Source organism: Xyrauchen texanus, chromosome 24 (genome assembly GCF_025860055.1).
Source record: "Xyrauchen texanus isolate HMW12.3.18 chromosome 24, RBS_HiC_50CHRs, whole genome shotgun sequence".
Lineage (NCBI taxonomy): Eukaryota > Metazoa > Chordata > Actinopteri > Cypriniformes > Catostomidae > Xyrauchen > Xyrauchen texanus.
In genome coordinates, this window is record NC_068299.1 from 41,037,947 (window position 1) to 41,063,799 (window position 25,853).

General features: G+C 41.5%; 1 protein-coding gene across 2 annotated transcripts in view; it reads left to right on the forward strand.

Annotated features, from left to right (window-relative positions):
* LOC127617534 (slit homolog 1 protein-like) overlaps nt 1-25,853 on the forward strand; it is a 117,662-nt gene that overhangs the window by 62,361 nt on the left and 29,448 nt on the right. For both annotated transcript variants that reach the window (XM_052089493.1, XM_052089495.1), the window contains exons 5-15: nt 198-269; nt 365-436; nt 759-830; nt 5,948-6,111; nt 10,241-10,385; nt 20,398-20,469; nt 21,328-21,399; nt 23,089-23,160; nt 23,333-23,476; nt 23,847-24,010; nt 24,567-24,590. In XM_052089493.1, the coding sequence (XP_051945453.1) occupies nt 198-269; nt 365-436; nt 759-830; nt 5,948-6,111; nt 10,241-10,385; nt 20,398-20,469; nt 21,328-21,399; nt 23,089-23,160; nt 23,333-23,476; nt 23,847-24,010; nt 24,567-24,590 (1,073 nt within the window). The remainder of the gene's footprint in view (nt 1-197; nt 270-364; nt 437-758; nt 831-5,947; nt 6,112-10,240; nt 10,386-20,397; nt 20,470-21,327; nt 21,400-23,088; nt 23,161-23,332; nt 23,477-23,846; nt 24,011-24,566; nt 24,591-25,853) is intronic.

Here is a 25,853-nt window from a genome sequence, read left to right on the forward strand (position 1 = left end):
ATTTCTTTGTATTCCTGAAATAAATTCATTTGAAGCCTCCAATGAAGATTTGACATTGTGTATTCAGGAACAGAAAACTAAAAAAAAGCATATTAGATTAATTATGATTTTAATGGCTGATGTGTGTACCTGTCATGTAATTAATGTTGTTTATGTCAATTCTAAATTACATGCATTACTATATGGTATTTTTGCAGAGACTTGAGTGAGAACTTCATCCAGGCTATTCCTCGAAAGGCTTTCCGTGGAGCTACGGACATCAAGAACCTGTGAGCAAACCTCAAACACAACACTACAGTAAAAGAGACAATACTATATGAACAGTGAATTTTATGAACAGTTGTTTCTCTGAATATTTGAACAGTCAGTTGGACAAGAATCACATCAGTTGCATTGAGGACGGAGCTTTCCGTGCATTACGTGGGCTGGAAGTTCTGTAAGTATCTCACAGACACACACACACACACACACACACACCTAACGTATTGCTGTCATCTCATTACTATAGAAACACTCATGAATTTAATAGAGTCTCAAAATACCAACATGTGACATGAACAAGAGAGCCACTCAGTCTTTCCCATCCATCATAAACCTGTGCAATGTTATGTGTTTTAAGTGTGACAGTCTTATACTGATCAGAGGCCAGTTTCACCATACTCATTCATAAAGAACTAATACCTGAAATAAACACGTTTGGCGAAAATTATGATCCTGGGACATGATTGGTTGTTAATGATCTTCTTGATATTTTGCAGAACACTGAACAACAACAACATCAGCAGCATTCCAGTGTCAAGTTTCAATCACATGCCCAAGCTAAGGACCTTGTGAGTAACACACACAACACAGAAATAACACACAAATGATGTATGCACACACACCACCCAAGCCAATCTCAAACATTATGTGCTCAGAGTCAGAAAGGATAGTTAGTTTTCTGCGAATAAGTTTGATTAGAAATGATGCCATTGTTTTCTGTGAATACATAAATTTTTCGATCAACCTTTTCAGTTTAATTAAATTCATCCCATTCAATTTAATTTACAATAACACAGCTTTGATTTAGGGGATTACTTGAATACTATCTGCTTTTAAATGATTTTACATATTATATTTTATAGGGCAACTGTATGGTGGTTAGAGCACCCCATCTTAGTTGGCAGTCTAGCACAGATAAACAGCAATAAACACCCACATGCTCATTCCTTGCAGTCTTGGTGAAACGCCATGGGCCACATTAGTCCTGAAGCTCTGCCAGAAACCACTGTCAGCTGCAAACCACATCAGAAATAAACATGTATTGTCTGTGCATATGTATTTACACAATGCATTTATGAAATGTGCAAATATGTTGAAATTCAGTTTGTGAACTGTGACAGATATCTGCTCTCTTCGTGAAGGAAGAAGTGAGTGCTGGGTAAATGTTAGGTGTGTAATGATACATTGGTTTAGATCGATGCATCAATCCAATAACCAACGACGATCCAATGATATTGATACAACTCTCAAGATGGCGCCGAGTATGGCTGCTGCGTTGCGAACTCCGTTACAACACTGCGGTTTATTGTTTGTTTTGTTTACAGTTCTTTGTTTTTTTGTCTTGGATGTTGGCTGCCTTATTGTTTACGACAGCCAAACGCTTTTGGACATTGGTTCTACAATTTCACATCGAAAACCGGACTTCAAATTCCTTAATGCCAACCCGCTGTTTACAAACACGCCGGCGGAGCCCTTTGTCTGGGCTGCCCAGCCACGGAAACGCAGAAGGAAAAGAGGAAAACGAGCCGGCGTTCTCATCAGAGTAAGACGTCGTGCAAATCGACCCCCGTTACCCAGTATACTACTGGGAAATGTTCAGTCTCTGGACAACAAGCTCTGCGAGCTGAGAGCGCGGATCTCTTTCCAACGAGAGACGAGAGATTGCTGTGTTATCTGCCTTACAGAAACCTGGCTGGCTGCGGAGATTCCAGACTCGGCCATCGAAATCACGGGCTTCTCTGTGCACCGAGCGGACAGAGTGAAAGACCTCTCCGGTAAAAGCAGAGGTGGTGGTGTATGTTTTATGATCAACAAATCATGGTGTGATCAGAGGAACGTACATTTCATCAAGTCTTTCTGCTCTCCTGATCTGGAATATCTCATGCTTCTGTGTCGACCATTCTGGCTACCGAGGGAATTCACAGCGGTCATCATCACTGCTGTGTACATCCCCCCACAAGCTGACACAGACCGGGCACTCAGGGAACTGTATGGGTGTATAAGTGAGCAGGAAACCGCGCACCCTGAGGCTGCCTTCATTGTTACCGGGGACTTTAACAAAGCCAACTTCAAAACAATCGCTCCAAAATACCACCAACACATAAAGTTCAACACACGAGGGGACCGGGTTTTAGATCATTGTTACTCTCCTTTCCGGGATGGCTACAAATCCCTCCCCCGCCCCCCATTTGGCAAATCGGACCACTCTTCCGTTCTGCTTTTGCCCGCTTACAAGCAGAAGCTGAAACGGGAAGCACCCACCCTCAGAACGATCCAGTGCTGGTCGGACCAATCAGACTCTGCGCTACAAGACTGTTTTGATCACGCGGACTGGGAGATGTTCCGGTCCGCCTCTGATGACGACATCGAGGTTTACGCTGACAGCGTAACGTGTTTCATCAGGAAGTGCGTAGAGGATGTTATTCCGACCAAAACAATACGGATATACCCCAACCAGAAACCATGGGTTATCGGCGAGGTTCGCACGGCACTCAATGCGCGGTCCTCCGCTTTTAATTCTTCTAACACGGAGGAGCATAAACAAGCCAGTTATGCCCTCCGTAACACTATCAGTGAAGCCAAACGCCAGTACAGGCACAAACTTGAAGGTCAGTTCAACACCACTGACTCTAGAAGTATGTGGCAGGGAATTAATACCATCACGGACTACAAACGGAATAAAGACTCCGCTGTGAACACTGCTGCATCTCTCCCGGACAAACTTAATACATTTTATGCTCGTTTCAAGGACAACACCACCGCCCTCGCGGAGAGAGCACTCGCGGCTGACGCTACAGAGGTTGATTCACTCTCCGTCTCTGTTGTGGATGTAACCCGATCCTTCCGACGGGTGAACAGCCGTGGGTCCAGACGGCATTCCGTGCCGCGTCATCAGAGCGTGCGCGAATCAACTGGCTGGTGTTTTTACGGACATTTTCAATCTGTCCCTCTCCCTGTCTGTAGTCCCCACATGCTTCAAAACATCAACCATTGTGCCTGTACCAAAGCAAGCCACAATCACTTGCTTAAATGACTGGCGTTCTGTTGCTCTGACCCCCATCATCAGCAAATGCTTTGAGAGGTTAATCAGAGATTACATCTGCTCTGTTCTGCCCCCCTCTTTGGACCCATTGCAGTTTGCCTACCGCAACAACCGCTCCACTGATGATGCCATTGCATCTACACTACACACTGCTCGCTCCCATCTGGAAAAAAGGAACACATATGTGAGAATGCTGTTTGTTGACTACAGCTCAGCATTCAACACCATAGTGCCCTCCAAGCTTGATATGAAACTCCGGGCTCTGGGCTTTAACAGCTCGCTGTGCAGCTGGATCCTGAATTTCCTGTCAGGCAGACTTCAGGTGGTTAGAATGGGCAGCAACATCTCCTCATCACTGACCCTCAACACTGGAGCCCCGCAGGGCTGTGTTCTCAGCCCCCTACTGTATTCACTGTACACACATGACTGTGTGGCAACACACAGCTCCAATACCATCATTAAGTTTGCTGACGATACGACGGTGGTAGGTCTGATCACTGACAATGATGAAAGAGCCTACAGAGAGGAGGTGCACACTCTGACATGCTGGCGTCAGGAGCACAACCTCTCCCTCAACGTCAGTAAAACCAAGGAGCTTGTGGTGGATTTCAGGAGGAAAGACGGAGAACACAGCCCCATCACCATCAATGGAGCACCGGTAGAGAGAGTCAGCAGTTTCAAGTTCCTCGGTGTCCACATCACTGAAGAACTCACATGGTCCGTCCACACTGAGGCCGTTGTGAAGAAGGCTCACCAGCGCCTCTTCTTCCTGAGACGGCTGAGAAAGTTTGGAATGAACCAACACATCCTCACACGGTTCTACACCAGCACTGTAGAGAGCATCCTGACTGGCTGCATCACCGCCTGGTACGGCAATAGCACCGGCCACAACTGCAAAGCCCTGCAAAGGGTGGTGCGAACTGCCAGAAACATCATCGGAGGTAAGCTTCCCTCCCTCCAGGACATATACACTAGGCGGTGTGTGAAAAAAGCTCGGAGGATCATCAGAGACTCCAGCCACCCGAGTCATGGGCTGTTCTCACTGCTACCATCAGGCAGGCGGTATCGCAGCATCAAGACCCGCACCAGCCGAATACATGACAGCTTCTTTCCCCAAGCAGTCAGACTGTTGAACACTTGATCTATCACGATCAATAATTAGCACTGCACTTTATTCATCTATAATCTCACACTGGACTGTCAACATATTCTCCACAATATACTACTTCATATATATATATATATTTCAAATACTCCTTACTTATTGTATTGTATATTGTGTATTGTATATTGTGTGTATTGTTTACTGTGCATTGTATATAATTATTGTGTTGTGTAATTATGTGAACATTTGATATGTAAATTGTGTTGTGTAAGTATGTTGTTTACTGTAATTGGTATATGTCTCGTCACTGTCATGACTGCTATGTTGCTCGGAACTGCACACAAGAATTTCACCTACTGTTGCACTTGTGTACATGGTAGTGTGACAGTAAAGTGATTTGATTTGATTTGATTTGATTTGAAATATCGATATAGACATTTTTTAAAGATGCACCTTTATTTTAATACTCTCATGTCAGCCATGTCATTACGCATTACCGTCAGGCGATGAAGCAACCTTATTACATTTGTTTGACTTTATGAGCGCTAAATATGCTTTTCATGTGGGACAAGGATGTGTGCAGGGTCTTTGAAGCCAAATTGCGCGCTGCTATCCATGTGCGCACGTCAACCAGGCTTCCTGCGAAACCCGAGCTCCAGATCAGTGACAAGATCAGTGGACGCGTCAACTGGGCACTCCTTAAAATGTGAGCTGTCGTGACAAATGCAGAGCGCTTCACATGCGCGATTAATTCAGGCTTCCATCGATATCGTTGTGCATGCGACCCATTTGAATTTTACATTAGAATTTGCTATTTTAAAGTACCATGGAGCAGTTCAACCATCATGTGAAACGTCTTGACAACATCGACATTCTGAACAGCACTGACGAGGGAAAGATAAATCACCTGCTCAGCACTAGCATCAGTTATAAGACTTTACATATCTACACATCAACACCCCTACTAAGATTTATCCCAGTTAACTGTAACAGAATTTTGAATATCCATCACAGGGCCCTGTATCGAATCAAATGGAAATCGTATCACGGCAAACTTTGAAGTATCTGCAAATATCTGATCGCAGGCCAAGAGAATCAATATAAGATCCGTGATGAAACATCCAATTTACACCCTTAATAAATGTCCAACTTAAATTCTTTATTTTTCACACTTTTCAGCATAACATCAAAAGTTTTCTTTTCAGCACACCATAAATACACAGACATAAACAATGCTGCGTGTGTCTCTCTCTCCCTCCTCCGGCGGTTTGGATTGCCTCTTTATCCCTCTCCAGCTCTCACTGCAACACAGAACAGCTGTTAGAGGTAATTTCCCATACAGGTGTCAATCCTTACCGTTCTTCCTCTCCCGGCCTCTCTCTCTACAGACGTCACTCAGCCACGCCCCCATCACCACATTAACAATTTTACCACATGCTGTTTCATTTACTTTGTAGTTTATGCTTGTCATAAGCAAGTCACTTTCAAAGAAGTACGTCCTTAACATAATATTCATGTTTTAATTTTTCCATCTTCAGCCGTTTGCATTCCAATAACTTGAACTGTGACTGTCATCTTGCCTGGCTGTCCCAGTGGCTGCGGGAGCGGCCAACCATCGGTCTGTTCACCCAGTGCAGCTCATCAGCTCCCCTGCGAGGACTCAACGTAGCCGAGGTCCAGAAGCATGAGTTCACCTGTTCAGGTAACTTCAAACTCAAGCCTTCAAAACAAATGCCCTTGCTAATCTGACTTAAGGGTATAACACCGGACACAACAAGCAGACAACTTACAGCATCATCAAATGTTTTATGAATGTAAGCGCACAGCTTTTGCTGTTCAGCACACAGCTACAATTCAGGGGGTTGTTAAAATGTATTCCCGCCACCAAGCACCACACAATTAGTTTTTCATTAAATTTGACCCAAAACAAAATCTTTAAAAAATGGTTATCAAGGGACATTTACTAAAGCCTAGGCTAGGAGATAAATTGTGTAAAAGCAATGTTTCTGTAACAAGTTTGCTTTTTTATTTTTTTGTGGTTTGACAGCTTGAATAAATAAAGAGAAATTACATAATAAAGGCTGTCCTTTCTAATCTTTCAGTTTTCACAGTTGCCCTGGTTTTTCACACACCCAGTGTTGTTAGTGTTGTTAAACCCAGCTGCACAGTAATGTTGTTGTGAACTGAAGAGATTGCTGGGATGACAAGGAGTCTGTCTTCATATGGTTCATCTGAAGGTGGTGATATTTATCTGGACAGAGATATCTTAAAGGGAGGCATAGATGTAAACTGAGATCACAGGGTTATCAGGCTGGAATGGCAAGTAGATCTGAATTTCAGGAGAAGCTGTGTGCCTTTGTTATTGAGGCCTGTGAGGTGGTGTATTTCAAGAAGTGGAAAGGGCCAAGCACTGAACCTTGAGGCACACCAGCAGTTAATTAATGTAACTTAGACACTCCATCCATCTAGGGAAGCTTCATGGATCTGCCTGTGAGGTGAAGTGCAGATTCTATGATTCCCTGTTCTTACTCTATCTAAAGGCGGTGCACACTGTATGATTTATAATAGTCCTTTATGATTGTTGCATGTCAAACTGTGCATTGATATCACCATGGCACGCTGTGCGACAATATGTCAGATTGGGCTGCAACTAACGATTGTTTTTATAATCAACTAATCTAATGATTATTAGAACGAATATTCGACTATTCGGGTGATTATTGCAACGATTAATCATTAGCTCTTAACTGACTATTCAGCTTGTGCCCTGACATAAAAGGTTGTATTAAACGTGCTTACTAACAACAATTGAGGACAAAATCATCTTTTACAAATACCTCTAAATTACATTCACTGAATTAAAGGGAAAAACTACTTGGATTTTTATTGTTTAATTAATAAAAAATGTCACTGCAAGTTTTGTCTTGTTTTCCATTTAACATTATCTAAAAATCCTTAAAACAATATACATTTACTAAGCAAAATATAAGATATTTAGACTTGCTTTAAAAGAATGTATCTTAAATACAAGTATATGTTTTACTACTGCAAGTGCAGTAAAGACAAAATATACTCATATTCAAGATCTATTCTCTAAAAGCAAGTCTAATTAACTTGTATGTTGCTTCTCATGTAAATGCACCTTGTTTTAATGATTTGCGATATTTTCAAATATTTAAATATAAAAATTAATTAAATATTATATTCAACATTTTCAGATAACATTTTTTTCTTCTGCAGTATAATGCTAATGTAAATGCACATAAGGACTTTTTTAGATATTTATATTGCAAATCAAACCAAAAAGACAAATCAATAAAATATTTTTTGCATTGTATAATGGGCACACCTTTCTGTTCACTTGATATCGATCCATCTTTAACTCATAAAAAAGTCTTTCTACTTTACAGAGCTGCATATCGCAGATTTTCTTCGCCATAAGATACACACCGTGACACTGATATTATAATTCACTATTTCACGAGCAATCACTGTAAACAAAATCTATCTGCAGCGAGCCCTGCGCCAGTGATGAGCGTCTCCGCGCGAGACAGTGTGAAACTCTTTTTTTCACGCGACTTGTGTAAACGGTTCTGACCGCACAGACAAATGCCAGTTTTGGAGTTTGTGCTTATTTATTCAGCCCGCTTCTTTATTATTCAAACTTTATTTTAATAAAGGATGCATTAAATACAGTATATAATGGCGGAGTGTTTCCTTTTTGATCTCTGACAGGCAAGTTTTGCTCAAGCGGAACACCAGGTATGGCTCCGCTTTATTTCACGATGACACTGCTTCTGTGTTTACTTATTTTGCATGTTTGTATTATAATACTCTGCGATCTACATCAGCTTAATCTGTGTGGAAAGTTTGGAGTGCGTCTGGACTGTGAGCTGAAGTGCTGCTCTCCCGCGTCTTCATTAGCGTTTCAAAACATCTCATGTTGTGTTAAAAGAAATTCGACAATTCGACAATGAAATTTAAAAAAAAATAATAATTTTTATTGTCGACATTATTGATAATGTTGACTAATCGTTTCAGCCCTAATGTCAGACTGCACAATATACAGTAGCCGACTGTGGTCCCAATCATCCCAAGAAGTGAACGTGACTTGCTTTACGGGAGTTTTGCGGAATAGAAGTGAAGCGGTGAAATTTGCCCACCATGGAGGAGCATGTTTCTCGCTCTGGAATTCGGGACATCAGCATTTCTATTGCTCCAATACCACTCCATCACGAGCATAGGCAAACATTTACAAGAAAGATGGATGTTGTGAAACAGGCCTATAATAAGACTTATAATACAGAAAATGACAGATGTTAAGAATGAACATCTGTATTTGCTGATTTGGATTCAAATGTCCCATAAATACTTGCCAGTATAAATTGTTCAATCTTTCTATTTTATTTTATTTATTTATAAATTAAATTGTAGTGGTGTGAATCTTAACTAAAGAAGATTACATACGTTTAATGTAAATTTATTACAAGTAAAAAAAACTATTTTTTCGTTTTATAGCCTATGCTCTGTATTTATTTAATTCGGAGAATAATGCTTTCATATTGCTGATGTGTTACACTTTTTTGTGTATTTTCTTTTCAAATATTTTCTGCTTATTTATTCTAACTTTTTATATAAAATGAAAATAAAAACATTGAAAGAGCTTGAGTAGAGTGATAACTGGGCACAAATGTTGCAACGGTGGGTCAAACACAGAGCAGATTTCTTCCCAAATGAATTGGGGTTTGAGAGAGGAGTGGAATATCTCATCTGACCGTCATAATAGCAGTCACTCAATATGGCTGTGATGCTAAATTTCAGACACTGCCCAAACTTCGTCGGAGGCTGAAGATCATCGCTAAGGCTATTAATCGGCCATCTGTGAACATGTCACACTGAACGTTTTAAGATTGCCGATATTGCGCTATGACGAGAGAAATCTTTTAGGATTCCCGAAATTTGTTTCAGACAGCAGAATCGTGGCCAAAATCGTACTGTGTGCACCCGTCTTAAGGCAGCAAACAGATCTAGTAAGATGAGGACAGATGATTAGGAGTAGTTAGCTCGTGCCAACCACAGGGTTTCACAATGGAAAGCTGATTGGTCATCTTGTTGTCAATGAGCAAGTTTTTCTGTGAAACAATAGCAGAAACTTGACTGAATACAACACTCTCAAAAGTTTTATAGGAATATTAGGCTAGATACTGGTTTGCAGTTTTCTACTACTGTAGGGTTACATGTGTGTATTTTGAGCACTGGGTAACCCGAGCCTGCTTAAATGTGGTGGGAAAGATGTCAGTAGTAAGAGAGGTTTTTGATGATGTATGTGCAGGTAACATTGTTGAAGAGATATCTTGTAGAAGATGGGGGTGTATTGGGTGAGACGACGGGTAATAGGGTGGTTGGAAAGAAGAAGATTGGAGGCATCAGTCTCTGTGAGAGAGGAGAAAGAGCAAAGAATTGCATGTGAGTGCTGTTTGGCTGTGAGTGTCTAGAGAACTGGTTGCTGATAGTTGCCACTTTACCACTATCAGGAGTTAGGGAGGTGGCTGGAGAAGGTGGAGGAGGACAGAGGAGAAAGGTGAGTATCCAACTGAAGTCAGGCCATCAGTTAGGGTCGTGTCTATATGGTAACCCTCAGTGTGAGATTCACCCTACCCCTACCTTTTTGGTAGCAATCAATATTTGAATTTATTTTCAAAGTCATCTCTGTGTGATTTGTCGATAAGATTTAACAAATGCAGATGAATGAAGAAATAATGAAGGCTTTCTAATAGTTTTATGCATTTCAATTAATTGATTTACAGTCCAAATGTCCCTCTTCACTGCAGGCCAGTCTGAAAATGCTGCTAAGTCATGTAGTATTGCCGTTGGCTCATGTCCGGCCGTCTGCACCTGCAGTAATAATATTGTGGACTGCAGAGGGAAAGGACTGACGGCGATTCCTGCCAACCTGCCCGACAGCATGGCAGAGATGTGAGTTTGAGCTTCTCAGTCCTTGAGTTTTACACAACATTATTAAGATACATTTGCATAATTGTGTCTGTAATGCTCATCTTCTTTCCTTCGGTGCCATGTTTTATTGCCATCATCCACAGACCTTATTGTTAATAATGTTAACACACACACACACACACGTTGGGTTTTCATGTTTTATGTCCATAGACAGAATGGTTTTTATACTGTACAAACTTTATATTCTATCCCCTAAACCTAACCCTTCACAGAAAACTTTCTGCATTTTTACATTTTCAAAAAACGTCATTTAGTATGATTTATAAGCTGTTTTCCTCATGGGGACTGACTGACTGTCTGTCCCCACAACATCAAAAATTTCAGGTTTTACTATCCTTGTGTAGACATTTGGTCCCCAAAACGTTGGGAATACCTGGACACACACACACTCACACAAAGAAGAATGCACCACTCCCAGACATTTGAGAAGGAACTGAAACCACTTGTGATCTCTTGATTATAGTCACATATACAGTCGATTTATTTAAACACATATAAATAGACCGGACAGAACAGTCCGGGAAAACAAGAGCCGCAGGAATGTGCTGTCTGGAATCACTGCAATCCAAAGAATGTAAACTGGGTTTCTATATTTCCCACTCAGTGCACTGCTTATGAACAGAAAGAAAATTCTCAAATTGTTTAAGTCGAAGAATTGCTGGCCTCAGCTTGGAACGCACTAAAGAAACCCAACAAATGACTCTTCTGTTTTAAACGAGACTTTGAACACAACTGTTTTCTTTACAATATTGTAAACTAAAGCCGCAGGATGTGCCATTAAACCAGCCCCATACCGATGCTAATGACATTCAAAGGCTCATAGAAAGACATTATCAGTGCAGCTGATGCTCTTGAAATATGTGCCACAAAAGAATGATTTGATGGAATTGCTGATGTTTAATAACAAATCATTTCCAGCAGGTCATTCCATCCAGGCACAGAAGTAATCACACACACATTAAATATTCAAACCATTTTATCAAGAATTACTATTAACTAATATGTACTGTATAGCAGTGTATTCACGTCACTATACAGTCATTTAAAATGGCAAACTCTTTAATCAGTGTGTTAAATATGCCTGTTAATTACCTCCCCAGACTGCAAACTGACATTGAATCAATGTCTCTAGAAATAGAAACAACGTTGATTCAGCATCTTTTTGCTCTTCGAAGTCACGTTGAATCCATGTCTTTCACGCTTACCTGACGTTGAAACAATGGTGATTTCAGTTTGGTGAGACAACGTCATAGAATCAACATCTTTTCAATGTATAATCGATCTAATTGGTTTGCTTACCTAACGCTGAAATTACGTTGATTTCAGTTGGGTGAAACAAAACATTTTCTACTTTTGTTTTTTAAATCCCAAATACTTAAAAATGAATAAATCAGCCTATACACATAAGTACTCTTTATTAAACACACAGCACATTCAGATACTCGTTGTTTTATTTATACAAAATATACATTTACAATTACATAATTCTTTAAATAAAACTTAATACATAACAGCCAATTATAGAAAACATTTGTTCAAACTGTTACATTCACAAATGGATGTATAATAACAAATTACAGGCAAATTGAAACGTAGTGTCAATTTTACAAATTTCATCATACACACATCCTCATGTTGTTCTGAACCTTAGACATTTTTATTCTGTGAAACACAAAAGGAGATATAAGGCAGATCATTAGGGACTGACATCATAACACTGGTTAAGACCCAACTCTTTATGTGTCTATTTTCAATGTCTATGACCGCTCCATCGCCCAAGATACAGAGTCTGGGGCAGAATGATACCAGAGTGCCTAATACATCGCACACCACATGAACCTTTAACCAAAACTCCTGGATCTCAACACACCCCCAAAATACATGGATGTTGTCTCCATCAGGCGCACGGCAGGAAGGCCATTACTGGACAGTACGCTGTCAGAGCCAAAGCTTCAGATATAGACCAATTGATTTTGTATCCTGAGAACTTAGAAAAGGAATGAATAATTCTGTGGAGGCAAGGCATAGATCTAGTAGGGTCAGAGACAAATAATAAAATAACATCTGTGTAAAGCAGAAGCTTGTGCGCCACACCTCCCGCCACCACCCCTGGAAAATCATCCTCCTTTTTTTTTGTGATTAACAATTTTTATTATTCATCTATTAAATATGAACAGCAGAAAAAAAAAGAAAAATTTAAAATAAATAATAATAATAATATATATATTGACATTTATGCATTTTGGCAGACACTTTTATCCAAAGTGACTTACAGTGCACTTATTACAGGGACAATCCCTCTGGAGCAACCTGGAGTTAAGTGACTTGCTTGAGAACACAATGGTGGTGGCCGTGGGGATCAAACCAGCAACCCTCTGATTAACAGTTATGTGCTAACAGTTAGCCCACTACTCCACCACCATATATATACACTCACCTAAAGGATTATTAGGAACACCATACTAATACTGTGTTTGACCCCCTTTCGCCTTCAGAACTGCCTTAATTCTACGTGGCATTGATTCAACAAGGTGCTGAAAGCATTCTTTAGAAATGTTGGCCCATATTGATAGGATAGTATCTTGCAGTTGATGGAGATTTGTGGGATGCACATCCAGGGCACGAAGCTCCCGTTCCACCACATCCCAAAGATGCTCTATTGGGTTGAGATCTGGTGACTGTGGGGGCCATTTTAGTACAGTGAACTCATTGTCATGTTCAAGAAACCAATTTGAAATGATTCGAGCTTTCTGACATGGTGCATTATCCTGCTGGAAGTAGCCATCAGAGGATGGGTACATGGTGGCCATAAAGGGATGGACATGGTCAGAAACAATGCTCAGGTAGGCCGTGGCATTTAAACGATGCCCAATTGGCACTAAGGGGCCTAAATTGTGCCAAGAAAACATCCCCCACACCATTACACCACCACCACCAGCCTGCACAGTGGTAACAAGGCATGATGGATCCATGTTCTCATTCTGTTTACGCCAAATTCTGACTCTACCATCTGAATGTCTCAACAGAAATCGAGACTCATCAGACCAGGCAACATTTTTCCAGACTTCAACTGTCCAATTTTGGTGAGCTCTTGCAAATTGTAGCCTCTTTTTCCTATTTGTAGTGGAGATGAGTGGTACCCGGTGGGGTCTTCTGCTGTTGTAGCCCATCCGCCTCAAGGTTGTGCGTGTTGTGGCTTCACAAATGCTTTGCTGCATACCTCGGTTGTAACGAGTGGTTATTTCAGGCAAAGTTGCTCTTCTATCAGCTTTAATCAGTCGGCCCATTCTCCTCTGACCTCTAGCATCAACAAGGCATTTACGCCCACAGGACTACATCATACTGGATGTTATTCCCTTTTCACACCATTCTTTGTAAACCCTAGAAATGGTTGTGCGTGAAAATCCCAGTAACTGAGCAGATTGTGAAATACTCAGACCGGCCCGTCTGGCACCAACAACCATGCCAGGCTCAAAATTGCTTAAATCACCTTTCTTTCCCATTCTGACATTCAGTTTGGAGTTCAGGAGATTGTCTTGACCAGGAGCACACCCCTAAATGCATTGAAGCAACTGCCATGTGATTGGTTGATTAGATAATTGCATTAATGAGAAATTGAACAGGTGTTACTAATAATCCTTTAGGTGAGTGTATATATATATGTATGCGCGTGTGTGTGTGTGTGTATATATATATATATATATACACAGGTGCTGGTCATATAATTAGAATATCATCAAAAAGTAGATTTATTTCAGTAATTCCATTCAAAAAGTGAAACTTGGATATTATATTCATTCATTACACACAGACTGATATATTTCAAATGTTCATTTCATTTAATTGTGATGATTAAAACTTTTTAGAAATGTTGGCCTACTGAAAAGTATGAGCATGTACTGCACTCAATACTTACGCCCATTTCACACATACTCCGTTTGCAGTGCGTATGCGGTGCGTTTGTTTTTCCATACCCATGTTAACAGGTTAGAGCTTTTACACTGCACGCGGATGCAGTCCGTCGATCCGTTCCAGTTGCGGTGTGTATACAGCAGTGCAGCGATCGTTTCCGCACCGAGTCTATTTTTGCTGTGCTGCACCGCACTGAATTAAAGTGGCAGCGCATTGTTCACAATAAAATAGACATAGATTGACAAGAAACTGTAATAATTTCATCATATACGCATAATTTCAGTTAATGTGTTCTACAGTTACTAAATTACACAGAGTCAAGAAAAACTAAAAAGTATGATTATAGTCCCAAAAGTTGCAAAATGCCATCATATATGATTTTTTTACCCTAAAAAATGCGTCTCATTCTTCTCCTTCTTAGCAACAGATATAGCGCGATAGCTTTTCTTCTGTCAACAACTCGAACTACATGTAAAACAAAGAATCACAATGATTAAAATTAATTTTCATACTGTTTCAATGTCTTAAACAATGTCAAAGTTAACGTTTGGATTTAAAATCAAAATTACTTACACATTTTTATTTTGTGGCACACAGAAACTGCGGATCAGTAGCGCACTGCAAACGCAGCATATGTGAAAGCACTATAGCGCGTGCTGCTCCTGTACCGTATACGCACCGCATACGCACTGCAAATGGAGTATGTGTGAAACGGGCGTAAGTTGGGGCTCCTTTTGCCTGAATTACTGCAGCAATGCGGCGTGGCATGGAGTCGATCAGTCTGTGGCACTGCTCGGGTGTTATGAGAGCCGAGGTTGCTCTGATAGTGGCCTTCAGCTCTTCTGGATTGTTGGGTCTGGCATATCGCATCTTCCTCTTCGCGATACCCCATAGATTTTCTGGTAGCTTTGGCACTGTGTGCAGGTGCCAAGTCCTGTTGGAAAATGAAATCTGCATCTCCATAAAGTTGGTCAGCAGCAGGAAGCATGAAGTGCTCTAAAACTTCCTGGTAGACGGCTGCGTTGACCTTGGACCTCAGAAAACACAGTGGACCAACACCAGCAGATGACATGGCACCCCAAACCATCACTGACTGTGGAAACTTTACACTGGACTTCAAGCAACGTGGATTCTGTGCCTCTCCTCTCTTCCTCCAGACTCTGGGACCTTGATTTCCAAAGGAAATGCAAAATTTACTTTCATCAGAGAACATAACTTTGGACCACTCAGCAGCAGTCCAGTCCTTTTTGTCTTTAGCCCAGGCGAGACGCTTCTGACGCTGTGTCTTGTTCAAGAGTGGCTTGACACAAGGAATGCGACAGCTGAAACCCATGTCTTGCATACGTCTGTGCGTGGTGGTTCTTGAAGCACTCCGGCTGCAGTCCACTCTTTGTGAATCTCCCCCACATTTTTGAATGGGTTTTGTTTCACAATCCTCTCCAGGATGCGGTTATCCCTATTGCTTGTACACTTTTTTCTTCCACATCTTTTCCTTCCCTTCGCCTCTCTATTAATGTGCTTGGACACAGAGCTCTGTGAAGACCTTTTGTGTCTTGCCCTCCTTGTGCAAGGTGTCAATGGTCGTCTTTTACTGATTTTAGGTTTTTTCATTAGTTGTCAGTTATAATCATCAAAATTAAAAGGAATGAACACTTGAAATATATCAGTCTGTGTGGAATGAATGTATTCATTATCCAAGTTTCACTTTTTGAATGGAATTACTGAAATAAATCAACTTTTTGATGATATTCTAATTATATGACCAGCACCTGTACACACAGAATCAATATTTAACCCTCACTATTCCCCCTCCCCCAATCCCCCACCCGACCCCCAACAACACCCCAGTGTTCACATAATTATAGACACACAACAAAAATAAATAAATAAGTAAACAAAAAAAACAACAATAATAATAATAAACTAATCACACATCTCCCCTACACCTCTCTCTCCACTGTCTCTCCTTGAGAGCCCTCGAAAAAAGAAGCTGCTGTAAATACCTATAGAACCTAGATCTGTGAATCCCAAAAAGTTTAATCAAATTTTGAAAGGATCTCAACTCTCCATTCTCATATAGGTCACCGAGTGTATTAACCCCACTCCCAATCCACTCTGACCTTCAAAAAGGGGACTTGTTCATGCATAATTTGGGGTTTAGCAATATACTTGAGGCAACTTTTATAAAAATGTCAGAATGAAACAGTCTGGACACTTTTGTCCAGACCGAGTGCAAATGCAAGATAATGGGATGTAACTTAACCTCTGCAATGGCGAAATAGGGGCAAGAACTTCCTGTTCTAAACAGAACCAGGGAGGGGCACTCTCAGGTGGAAGCAATCAATGAGCTTCACGTGTCTGAGCAGCGATCACACTAAGGCAGCGTTTGGACTGGAATCCTCCAATCTCCCCTGAGCACTCATGGCTTCTCGCAGAAGGTTTCTCTCTGTGGCGGCGAAAGCCCAGGCATATGAGGCATACTGTATGATCCAGCCCTAAGAACCACCTTAAGTGCCTCCCAAGCCATGCCCACAGAGGATATTGAGGACCAGTTGGTCTCCATATAAACATTGATTTCAGACTTTAACATTAGTTGGAAATCAGGATTTTGCAAAAGGTATACATTAAAGTGCCAACTATTTGATTTATTTTTCTCTGTATGTGGCAACACCTCTAAACTCACCAGAGTGTGATCCGACACTATTTTGTTTCCAGTTGAGCAATCCACAACAGATGAAATGAGGGACTTAGAAATACAAAAAAAATCTATTCTAGAATAAATCTTTTAAACTGATGAAAAAAATGTATAGTCCCTACGAGATGGGTTCAAAAGTTGCCAGATATCTGCAAGAGCAAGATTTTACACATTCTGTGAAGCTTCATTGTTGCTCTAGGGGGCTTACACATATTTGCTTCACTATGATCAAGGACTGAATCCATCAAAAGATTAAAATCTCCTTGCTATATTATATCATGAGGGGTGCCAGTGGCTTGCAACATCCCTTCAAGATATATATAAAAGCCCTGATCATCAGCGTTATGTGTGTAAATATTAGCCAAAATCAACCTTTGCCCATGAATTTCTGACTCTTCCTAATTTATATTTAATCTGTTTCAGACATTTGAATTGTAGATGTTTACTTATCAATGTAATGACTCCCCTGCTCTTACTGGAGCCAGCACTAAAGAAAACATGTCATTTTTTCAGCTTCCTGTGGGGAAAGATTAATGTAAGAGTTCCCCTTCTGTCACTCACTCAAGACTGTGTCGATTTAGTGACACTAGGGGTCTCTCTTGAGAGCCTCGGTTACCTCTTATCTTTGAGAAAAGGCCAAAGAATTGGCAAACAGAATTTGCATGCCCCTCCCCCAGACATATGAGTATAAAAGGAGGGAAGTGTGTGTCTGTTCAGAGAGATTTTTTCTTCGGAGCCGAGCGGTTGTGTTTCAGCGAGTAAACTGCTGTTCCACTCACCTTTATAAGAGCATACGCTGTTGGAGATACTGCACATTTTCAGCGGCTTTTCTCTTCTTCTGCACGCTAGTGCAGACTACGCCCCTGGGCGCTTCGACAGCCCTCTAAAAGAGTATATATTTCTCTAAAGTGTATACATTGACATTGAACATCTTTTTAAAGACGCATCTTTTTCAAGATGCCGTTCCGTCTTTGTGTCATTCCTGGATGCGGCTGTTACCCCTCCATTTCTGACGGCCATGGACACTGTCTCACGTATCAGAGGCAGCGTTTGTGGATGGTTCATGTTCTCACTGCAAGAACATGACCATGTCAACATTGTGGTCGTGGCTTTCCTTCTTCCAGGAGAAATCCACTCTAGCCGCCCCCCACATCGCGCCTTCCAGCCCGGCTGGCACAGGAGGCGATTTTGGGAGTTGAACTGATGCGGTTTCGCCAAGTAAATCCTCATTGACCACCCGGATGGGAGTTTCGCCACTACATCGGAGAGTGTTTTGGCGGACTCCGACCCCGAAGACTCGCACCTTCGAGTGTGCCGGCCGTCTGAGGCCAACAGCGAGCTGTCCGCTATGCTTGCCCAGGCTGCTGCGAGTCTTGGGCTGGATTGGAACCCTCCATCCTCTCCTAAGACCTCGTGTCTAGACTACTGGTTCCTGGGTTCGGAGCACTACTCACAGAGTGTTTGGACATTGTCGTGGAGGGCACCTTTCAGTGCCCGAAACCGACTTCCCCGCTCGTCCGCTCTCACTACCCTTGACAGTGGGTGGTTCACTGGTATACGGAGCTCTCCCAGGCGGATAAGGCAGTTGCAGTGCACCTGTGCCTGCAAAACGCCGCCACATGGTGGGATCGACCGTCACTCTCCTCCATGGCCTGTATCGTCCAGGAAAGCCACCTGTGGCTGAATCAGGTCGAGATGCAGGACTTCAACAAGGCTCGCTTTCTCAACATCCCCATCTCCCAGATCAGCCTATTTGGCGACACCGTTGAAGAAACAGATGGAGCGAGATGGGTAGACATCTGTGTGCCTCATAGTCAGTGACCTCCCTCAACGCTTCACAGCGCTTTTACAGGCGTCAAGCGGTCCCCTGCAACTCAGGGGAGTCAACTGCCAAAAAAAATAGGACCGGCATATAGGGTCCGTCGTCAGGGGGTGTCCCTCCAAAGAGAAGAGGGGGGCATTTGAGTGGAAATACATCACATGGTCTTACCAAACCTTGTCGGAAGCACGTCATGTGGAAGGGTCCCATGGTAGGTCCTACCCAGGTGAGGAGGAGTTCTACAAACAGGGTGATCACCGGTGATCGGTGATCCTGAGACTCCGACCGGGCTATATGCACAAGGTTCCCATGAAACCATTTAGGGATCTTGGCGGCTGGCTCTGAGAAGTGTGGTGTCTGTTTCTTGCGGGTGGCTCCACGCCGGGGCTGGCCCACTAGGACGGGCTGCGGCAAAGCTGGTGTTGTCTCCGCAGGGGGATGCCCTTGGCGATAAGCAGACAGGGTGCGAGACATTGAGCCGCGCCAGGGCAGGATAGGTTGAATGGTCTCCATCTGCCTCCTCGCAATCAAAAACTGCCGTGCAAAGTCTCCAACAGTGTTAACTTGGGAGATGGGGGCGTCAAGGTATCAAACCTTGTTAGCCTCCCTTGGCTCGACCAGGTTGAGATAAAGGTGTCGTTCCTGGACCACCAGGGTAGACATCGCCCGCCCGAGAGACCACGCCATGACCTTCATCACCCGGAGGGCAAGATCGGTCGCAGAGTGCAACTCTTGTATCAATCTCGGGTCAGGACTACCCTTGTGCAGTTCTTTGAGTGCCTTGGCTTGTGCACCTGCAGGAGAGCCATGACATGCAGGGCGGAGGAGCCCCAGGAACCAATCATCAAGCCGCAAGGGTTCGGGGGGAGCGTAGGATTCCACTCCAGCCTGGCAGCATGGCAACCATGGCCGGCAGCACCTTATGAACCATCCACGAAAGATATCTCCACGTGTGTAGCGCTCAGACATGTGAGACAGCAATCGTGGCTGTCAGAAGCTGAGAGATAGCGACCACAACCAGAAATAATTCACAATTTAAAAGGCATCTTGAAAAATATTTTTTCAGGTAAGGCTTTCATAGGTGCCACTCTTTCAGAAGGAAATATATTCTTTTAGAGGAAGAATATATACTCTTTTAGCTGCTGAAGCACCCAGGGGCGTTCTCTGCACAACACTGGTGCAAGAGGGGAAGAAACCGCTGAAATACACCGTAATTCCAACAGCTTCACTGGATACAGAGGTGAATGGATTGTGAGAGTAATTCAGCTCACTGAACACAACTGCTCGGCTCCGAAGAAAAAATCTGAATGAGTGGTTACATTTCAGTTCGTTTTATACCTGTATGTCTGGGGAGTGGCATGCAAATTCCACTTGTCAATTTCCATTGGCCTTTTCTCAAAGATCAGAGATGTTTGGGGCTCCCAAGTGTGACCCCTAGTGTCACTTCATCGACACAATGTGACAGTAGCAGAATATTTATGAGCTTTGTTACCATAGCGTTCGACGTTATGCATTTCTTTATTTCTTTTACTCATTTCTCTCTGCAGACGACTGGAACAGAATGGAATCAAGTCAGTCCCTACTGGAGTGTTCTCTCCTTACAAAAAGCTGCGTAGAATGTAAGCATGCTACCACAACTGGTTGTTACAACTTGTTACAATATGTTTACAGAATTTTGTTTACTGCCTAACCAATTATACAAGCATCATTAAAATCATGGACCAGTGCAATCGCTATAAGACTCTGGAATCCACCTGACTGACCCGTCTCCTGCTGGTTTAGATGGTTGGTCAGCTGTACTACATGTACCCGCTAGGGCCGAAGTTGATGTGGTAGACCCACATGGTCAAGCCGGTTATGGCTTGTAGACCACCTTGGATCTGAAAAATGACCAACTAACAAACCAGCCTGACCACCTTCAGTCAGTGTGACCTGGTTTTTCTAGCAGGGTCCAGCAGTCAGAGTGAAATTTAAGCAGCAGTAGCTGCATTCACTAAACCAGCTTGAGAAGCAGATTTGTTCATAAGCCATCTATGGTAAGGCTTAACCCGCTTGTAAAAAAACAGATCTGCACCAGTGTACAAAGATATATTATATTGCCATTTCGTTGGGATTAATTTTCTCCCTGACTGGTTTGCATTGCCGTGCCCATGTGTGTGGTTTGATGGGTAGACCGCAGACTTATTAAAGTCTTCTCCAAAGTCTATAATTCCTGCCATTTACTAAAAGTGCTCACCACAGCACTACCACAGCAGGGCTAGAGGTTCAAATCTAGCCATTTATGTACCTACAGCCAAATGAACCAAAAACAGCCCAGACTCAGAGTGACACAGGCAACACTGAGAGTGCCAAATTGATTTCAGATCCTCATGGATTTCAATAGCAAGTGCTTTTATAGACACTTCTTGAGTTTGTCGAAGTGGAGGAAATAGCAGCCTGTTAAAGTTAGTCTGAATTATCTCTCTTTCTCTTTATAGAGATCTGAGCAACAACCAGATTTCTGAGATTGCGCCTGATGCCTTCCAAGGCCTTCGTTTCCTCAATTCACTGTGAGTGTTTGTGTGTGTTTGTATATATAGGTGGAAGTAAGTGTGGTTTAGTGGTTTGACTGTATTCAGTAGTGCTGGAACATTTGGATGGGTCATAAATATTTATTAGGTCATGCTGGTTTTACTAGGTAACCTTTCTGGATGTCCAGTATGTAAAAGTATTAACATTCTTAAGCCAATTTAAATATTCTCCTTTATTATAAATATTCTCTAAGGCCTTGCAAACACACCATGCTGACTATGCATTGACATGCAATATCAGATCAGGCTGGCTTTACGTTTGCTCAAATAGTTTTACACAACCTAATGTTTTCAGAAATATCTTGAGTACAACAGTAAGAAACCAAACTTGTCTGTAAGATGTATTGATCTGGGCTGTGTTTCCAGTACAATGACATAACTCACTGCTTAGCCACCATAGGATGATGCATCATTGGAGGAATTAACTAGCTAATCCTGACTGTTTCCCAAAACCGTAGTGACTACTGTGTGTTGCACATCCATCGTTCGAACCCAGTGTTCCAAAATATAGAGCTTTAGAGTGTAGAGTAACAACTTCTGTAGAGATGTTTTTTTAGATTCTAATAGCTCATTAACATAGACACCAGAAAGCTGTTTATTGCGAGAAAGCTACTTAAGATTCGAAAGCGGCATTCACGTTTACATACACTGTGTACGTGGCAGTGGCATTGCTGCAATAGTGGGGTTTCCCTCTTGAGTCATACACTCATGCATTCTTTTCAAAAACCTATAAGAATGCCACTTTTTAATTTACAAATGCAGACACATAAGCCGTGTTCTGCGGCAGAAACCGTGGTGCCTTAAACTGCTTACTATTTATAACTTAAAAGCCATAAGGAAAATGACGTTTGTGTTTACATGATGTTTCACAACACCGCTTTCTGCAAAACCCCCAAAATAAGGCAATATTTTTTTGTGCATGTAAACTGGGTCAAAAGTTTTGATAGAATTATAGATATATATGGAATAAGAGATAAATAAGTCACAGGAAAGTCTAATGATTTGGACCTCACTAACTAACAAGAAACTATGCTTCTGGTGGAGAGCTGTAGTTCAGACCACACTAATTTGCTATGCTGTTTGCGAATGTTCATTGAAACAAAGGTTTCAGGAAACCAAATCCTTGAACTACTGTATGTTGGTACGATGAAACTTGCGACCATAGTTGGCTACTGATGCTTTTGGGAAACATACCCCTGATCTTAACGTTTATAAACAATTAGAGTTAAAATGTTCAAAATCCTTTAACCAAGGAACAATGTCAATATTACCCTAACTATATTGTCATGAGTGCTTTGCTCTGTTGTTTGTGATTGAAGATAAACACTAACTGTTTATTCATCGAAGCACATCAGCCTGTTTTTCAGATCTTCTAGCAGTTCAAATTACTACTAGAAATTGTCATTTCCTGGCCTGGTAAAATAATGGTAATTCAGAAAATCTTAAAAAGTCATGGAATACTCTTCGAAACTTTCTATAAGTAAATACTTTGGTTTCTAAAATATTTAATTGGATAGAAATTGTTATTTGTGTGTGAAATCTATGTAAAATTATTTTTAAAACCTTTTTCCTTAATTACCAGTGACTGGAAAAATCATGGAAATTCATTGTTCACAATGTTTAGGAACGTGTGTGTTCTTGTATGGAATGTGTTTCTGTGATGTTTAGGGTTTTGTATGGGAACAAGATCACTGATCTGCCCAGAGGAGTATTTGATGGACTCTACACCCTACAGCTGCTGTAAGTCTGAGGAACATTTCATTGGTCAGACATTGCTCTAATATAGCTCAGGAGACATACCAGAGCTCTCATTCATGTTTCATTCAAGTATCGACTTTGTTTCAGATGTTTCACCTAAAATTCCTCAATGATACCTTTAAGTGGGACCACTCTATTTCTCATGTGTTTCCAGCCTTTTGAATGCAAACAAGATCCACTGTCTTCGTGCCAACACATTTCAGGACCTGCAGAACCTCTCACTGCTTTCTTTATATGACAACAAAATCCAGACATTGGCCAAAGGCACTTTCAACTCACTACGTGCAATCCAGACCCTGTGGGTACACACACACACACACACACACACATACACACACACACACACACACACACACACACACACACACATACACACACGTACACACTATGTAGCTATGTAAATATAGCATAGAGCTTAAAAAACCTTATTTACTGTTGAGGATAGTTTTGTCAGATTTAACTGACTTCTGGAGATTTTTTTAACCCAAAGTATACATAAGTAAACACCAAGTACTGTTATATATTAAGAATTGTTCTAAAAGATTTGCATCAGCATGGTCAGGAACATGTCACTCAGATGTGCATGTGGGTGTTTAAAGGTTAACAAGGTTAATCTTCGAATGTAATGTCAAGTAAAAGAGTGTTTGTGTTATTTTCTATCACTGCAGTCATTTGGCCCAGAATCCTTTCATCTGTGACTGTAATCTCAAATGGTTGGCTGATTACCTGCGCTTCAACCCCATAGAGACCAGCGGTGCCCGATGCACAAGTCCGCACCGCCTCGCCAACAAACGCATCGGCCAGATCAAGAGCAAGAAGTTCCGCTGTTCTGGTAAAGCCCACTCCAACATCTCATATATTCAGTTTTTCTAAACCAGTATTAGAATATAACATCAGATATACAGTATCTGTACATGCTCGATCACAGCAGTGAAGATGCGACCAGTTACACTTGTTATTTGAACATATTAACACAGTATTTCAAATACAAATGACAGACAGCTGGCATTTGGCTTCTGGTCATAATCAGGGGTTGAGTGTCCCTAAAAGACCCAATCGCACACATGGTAGCCGGTTTCACATGGTTTCCACCATGTTTAAACTGCCCATTAATGATCATTAGCCCAAAGTTGAGCTGGTAGAGGGGACCCATGGTCTAACAAGCTGGCAGTAACAAACCAGCCATACTCTTCCAAAAACCCATCTTGACATCTTTAAGCTGTTCACTCTTCTAATGCTTGAAATGCAGACCATTTATTTGTGTAATCTTTAGAATCGTTAATTACACGCTAATGTTTTTCAACTGTACGGAAAACATCATATTAACAATCCTTGAACTATACTGCCTCTTAAACTGTCATTGCTTTCTGCTTGTGTCTCCATCACAGCCAAAGAGCAGTACGTTATCCCAGGTGAGTACCGTAAGCTTGACCTGAAAACTTTTCTGTGTCTAATTCACTGAACGTAAAACAAGAGAGATTTTTTAAGGTCTCTGTTTGACAAAAAACAAAAGCAGAAAGATAAATAAATAGATGAGGAGAGAAAACGACTGAAGCATATTCTCTAGAGAATGCATGAAAAGGGGAAAGCATCCTTAGTCTTGTCCTGGAGTTCAGTGTTTTATTCAATGAATAATAGAAACTCCAATGTCACAAGCCTAAAATAAAACCCAGACCATAAAAACCTTCTACTGCTCCAGCCATCACTACATTTATCTCTGTCTCCCACATAAAACACACATTTACAAGAAAACCAGTCCTGAAAACTGCAAGAGATCTTGTTACAGACATTCATCAATATTTTAGAGACTTTGCATGAATATTCAGATGATGAGAAGATTTCCAGGACTCTTTGAATATAAATATATGTCAGAGTTCTAGCAATTTTCTTTGCTCTGACGAAATAGTAGTATTGATATAGTACAAAATAAGATTTTTTTTTTGTTCCAGCATTGCTGTTGTGTTAACCACAATGTACATTTTAGACAATGATGATGGTCGGACCATTAATGTTTTAGACAACAAATTCACTCAGTTGGTAGCATGGTGATTTGGCCTTCCCATGTCAGGTTGTAATGTCAGGTTCTAATAACTGAACAATCCAAGTCTGCTTATACCATGGCTACCACATGTAGTGTGCAGAAAACATGGGTGGAATCATGGAATCTAGTAAAAAAAAAAAATGCATAATGTCATGGAATACATTTGTTTAAATTCACAATAAATCAAACTAAAATTGTGATATGTCCCAGTGTGATAATTAAACTGCAAAAGTCTGTGATTTAATTGAATAAATATATAATCTGTAAGTGATGCGCACATCAAATTTAATGTGTAAAGCCAACCACTCATACACTGAAAACACCTCATCATGATCGTCACACGGGCTCTTGTTTGTGTGAGATGACAGAGACAGAAAGCACTCTGAAGTGTGCAGCACATACAGACTATGTATTTATTTAATTAAATTACAGCTTTACAGGGACTAATAATCAGACTGGGCAATGTAGCGAACTGCTTGTCTGGAGGTATACTACCATCAACTACCATCAAAAACACACAGAAATGCCAAAATTTTTTCGATTTAAATGGACGCATTTGGTTTTGCTTAAACATTACACTTGGCATGTTCGCTGTCCTTTTCTGCATATCGCGGCGCTGTTTTGTGGTCCATTC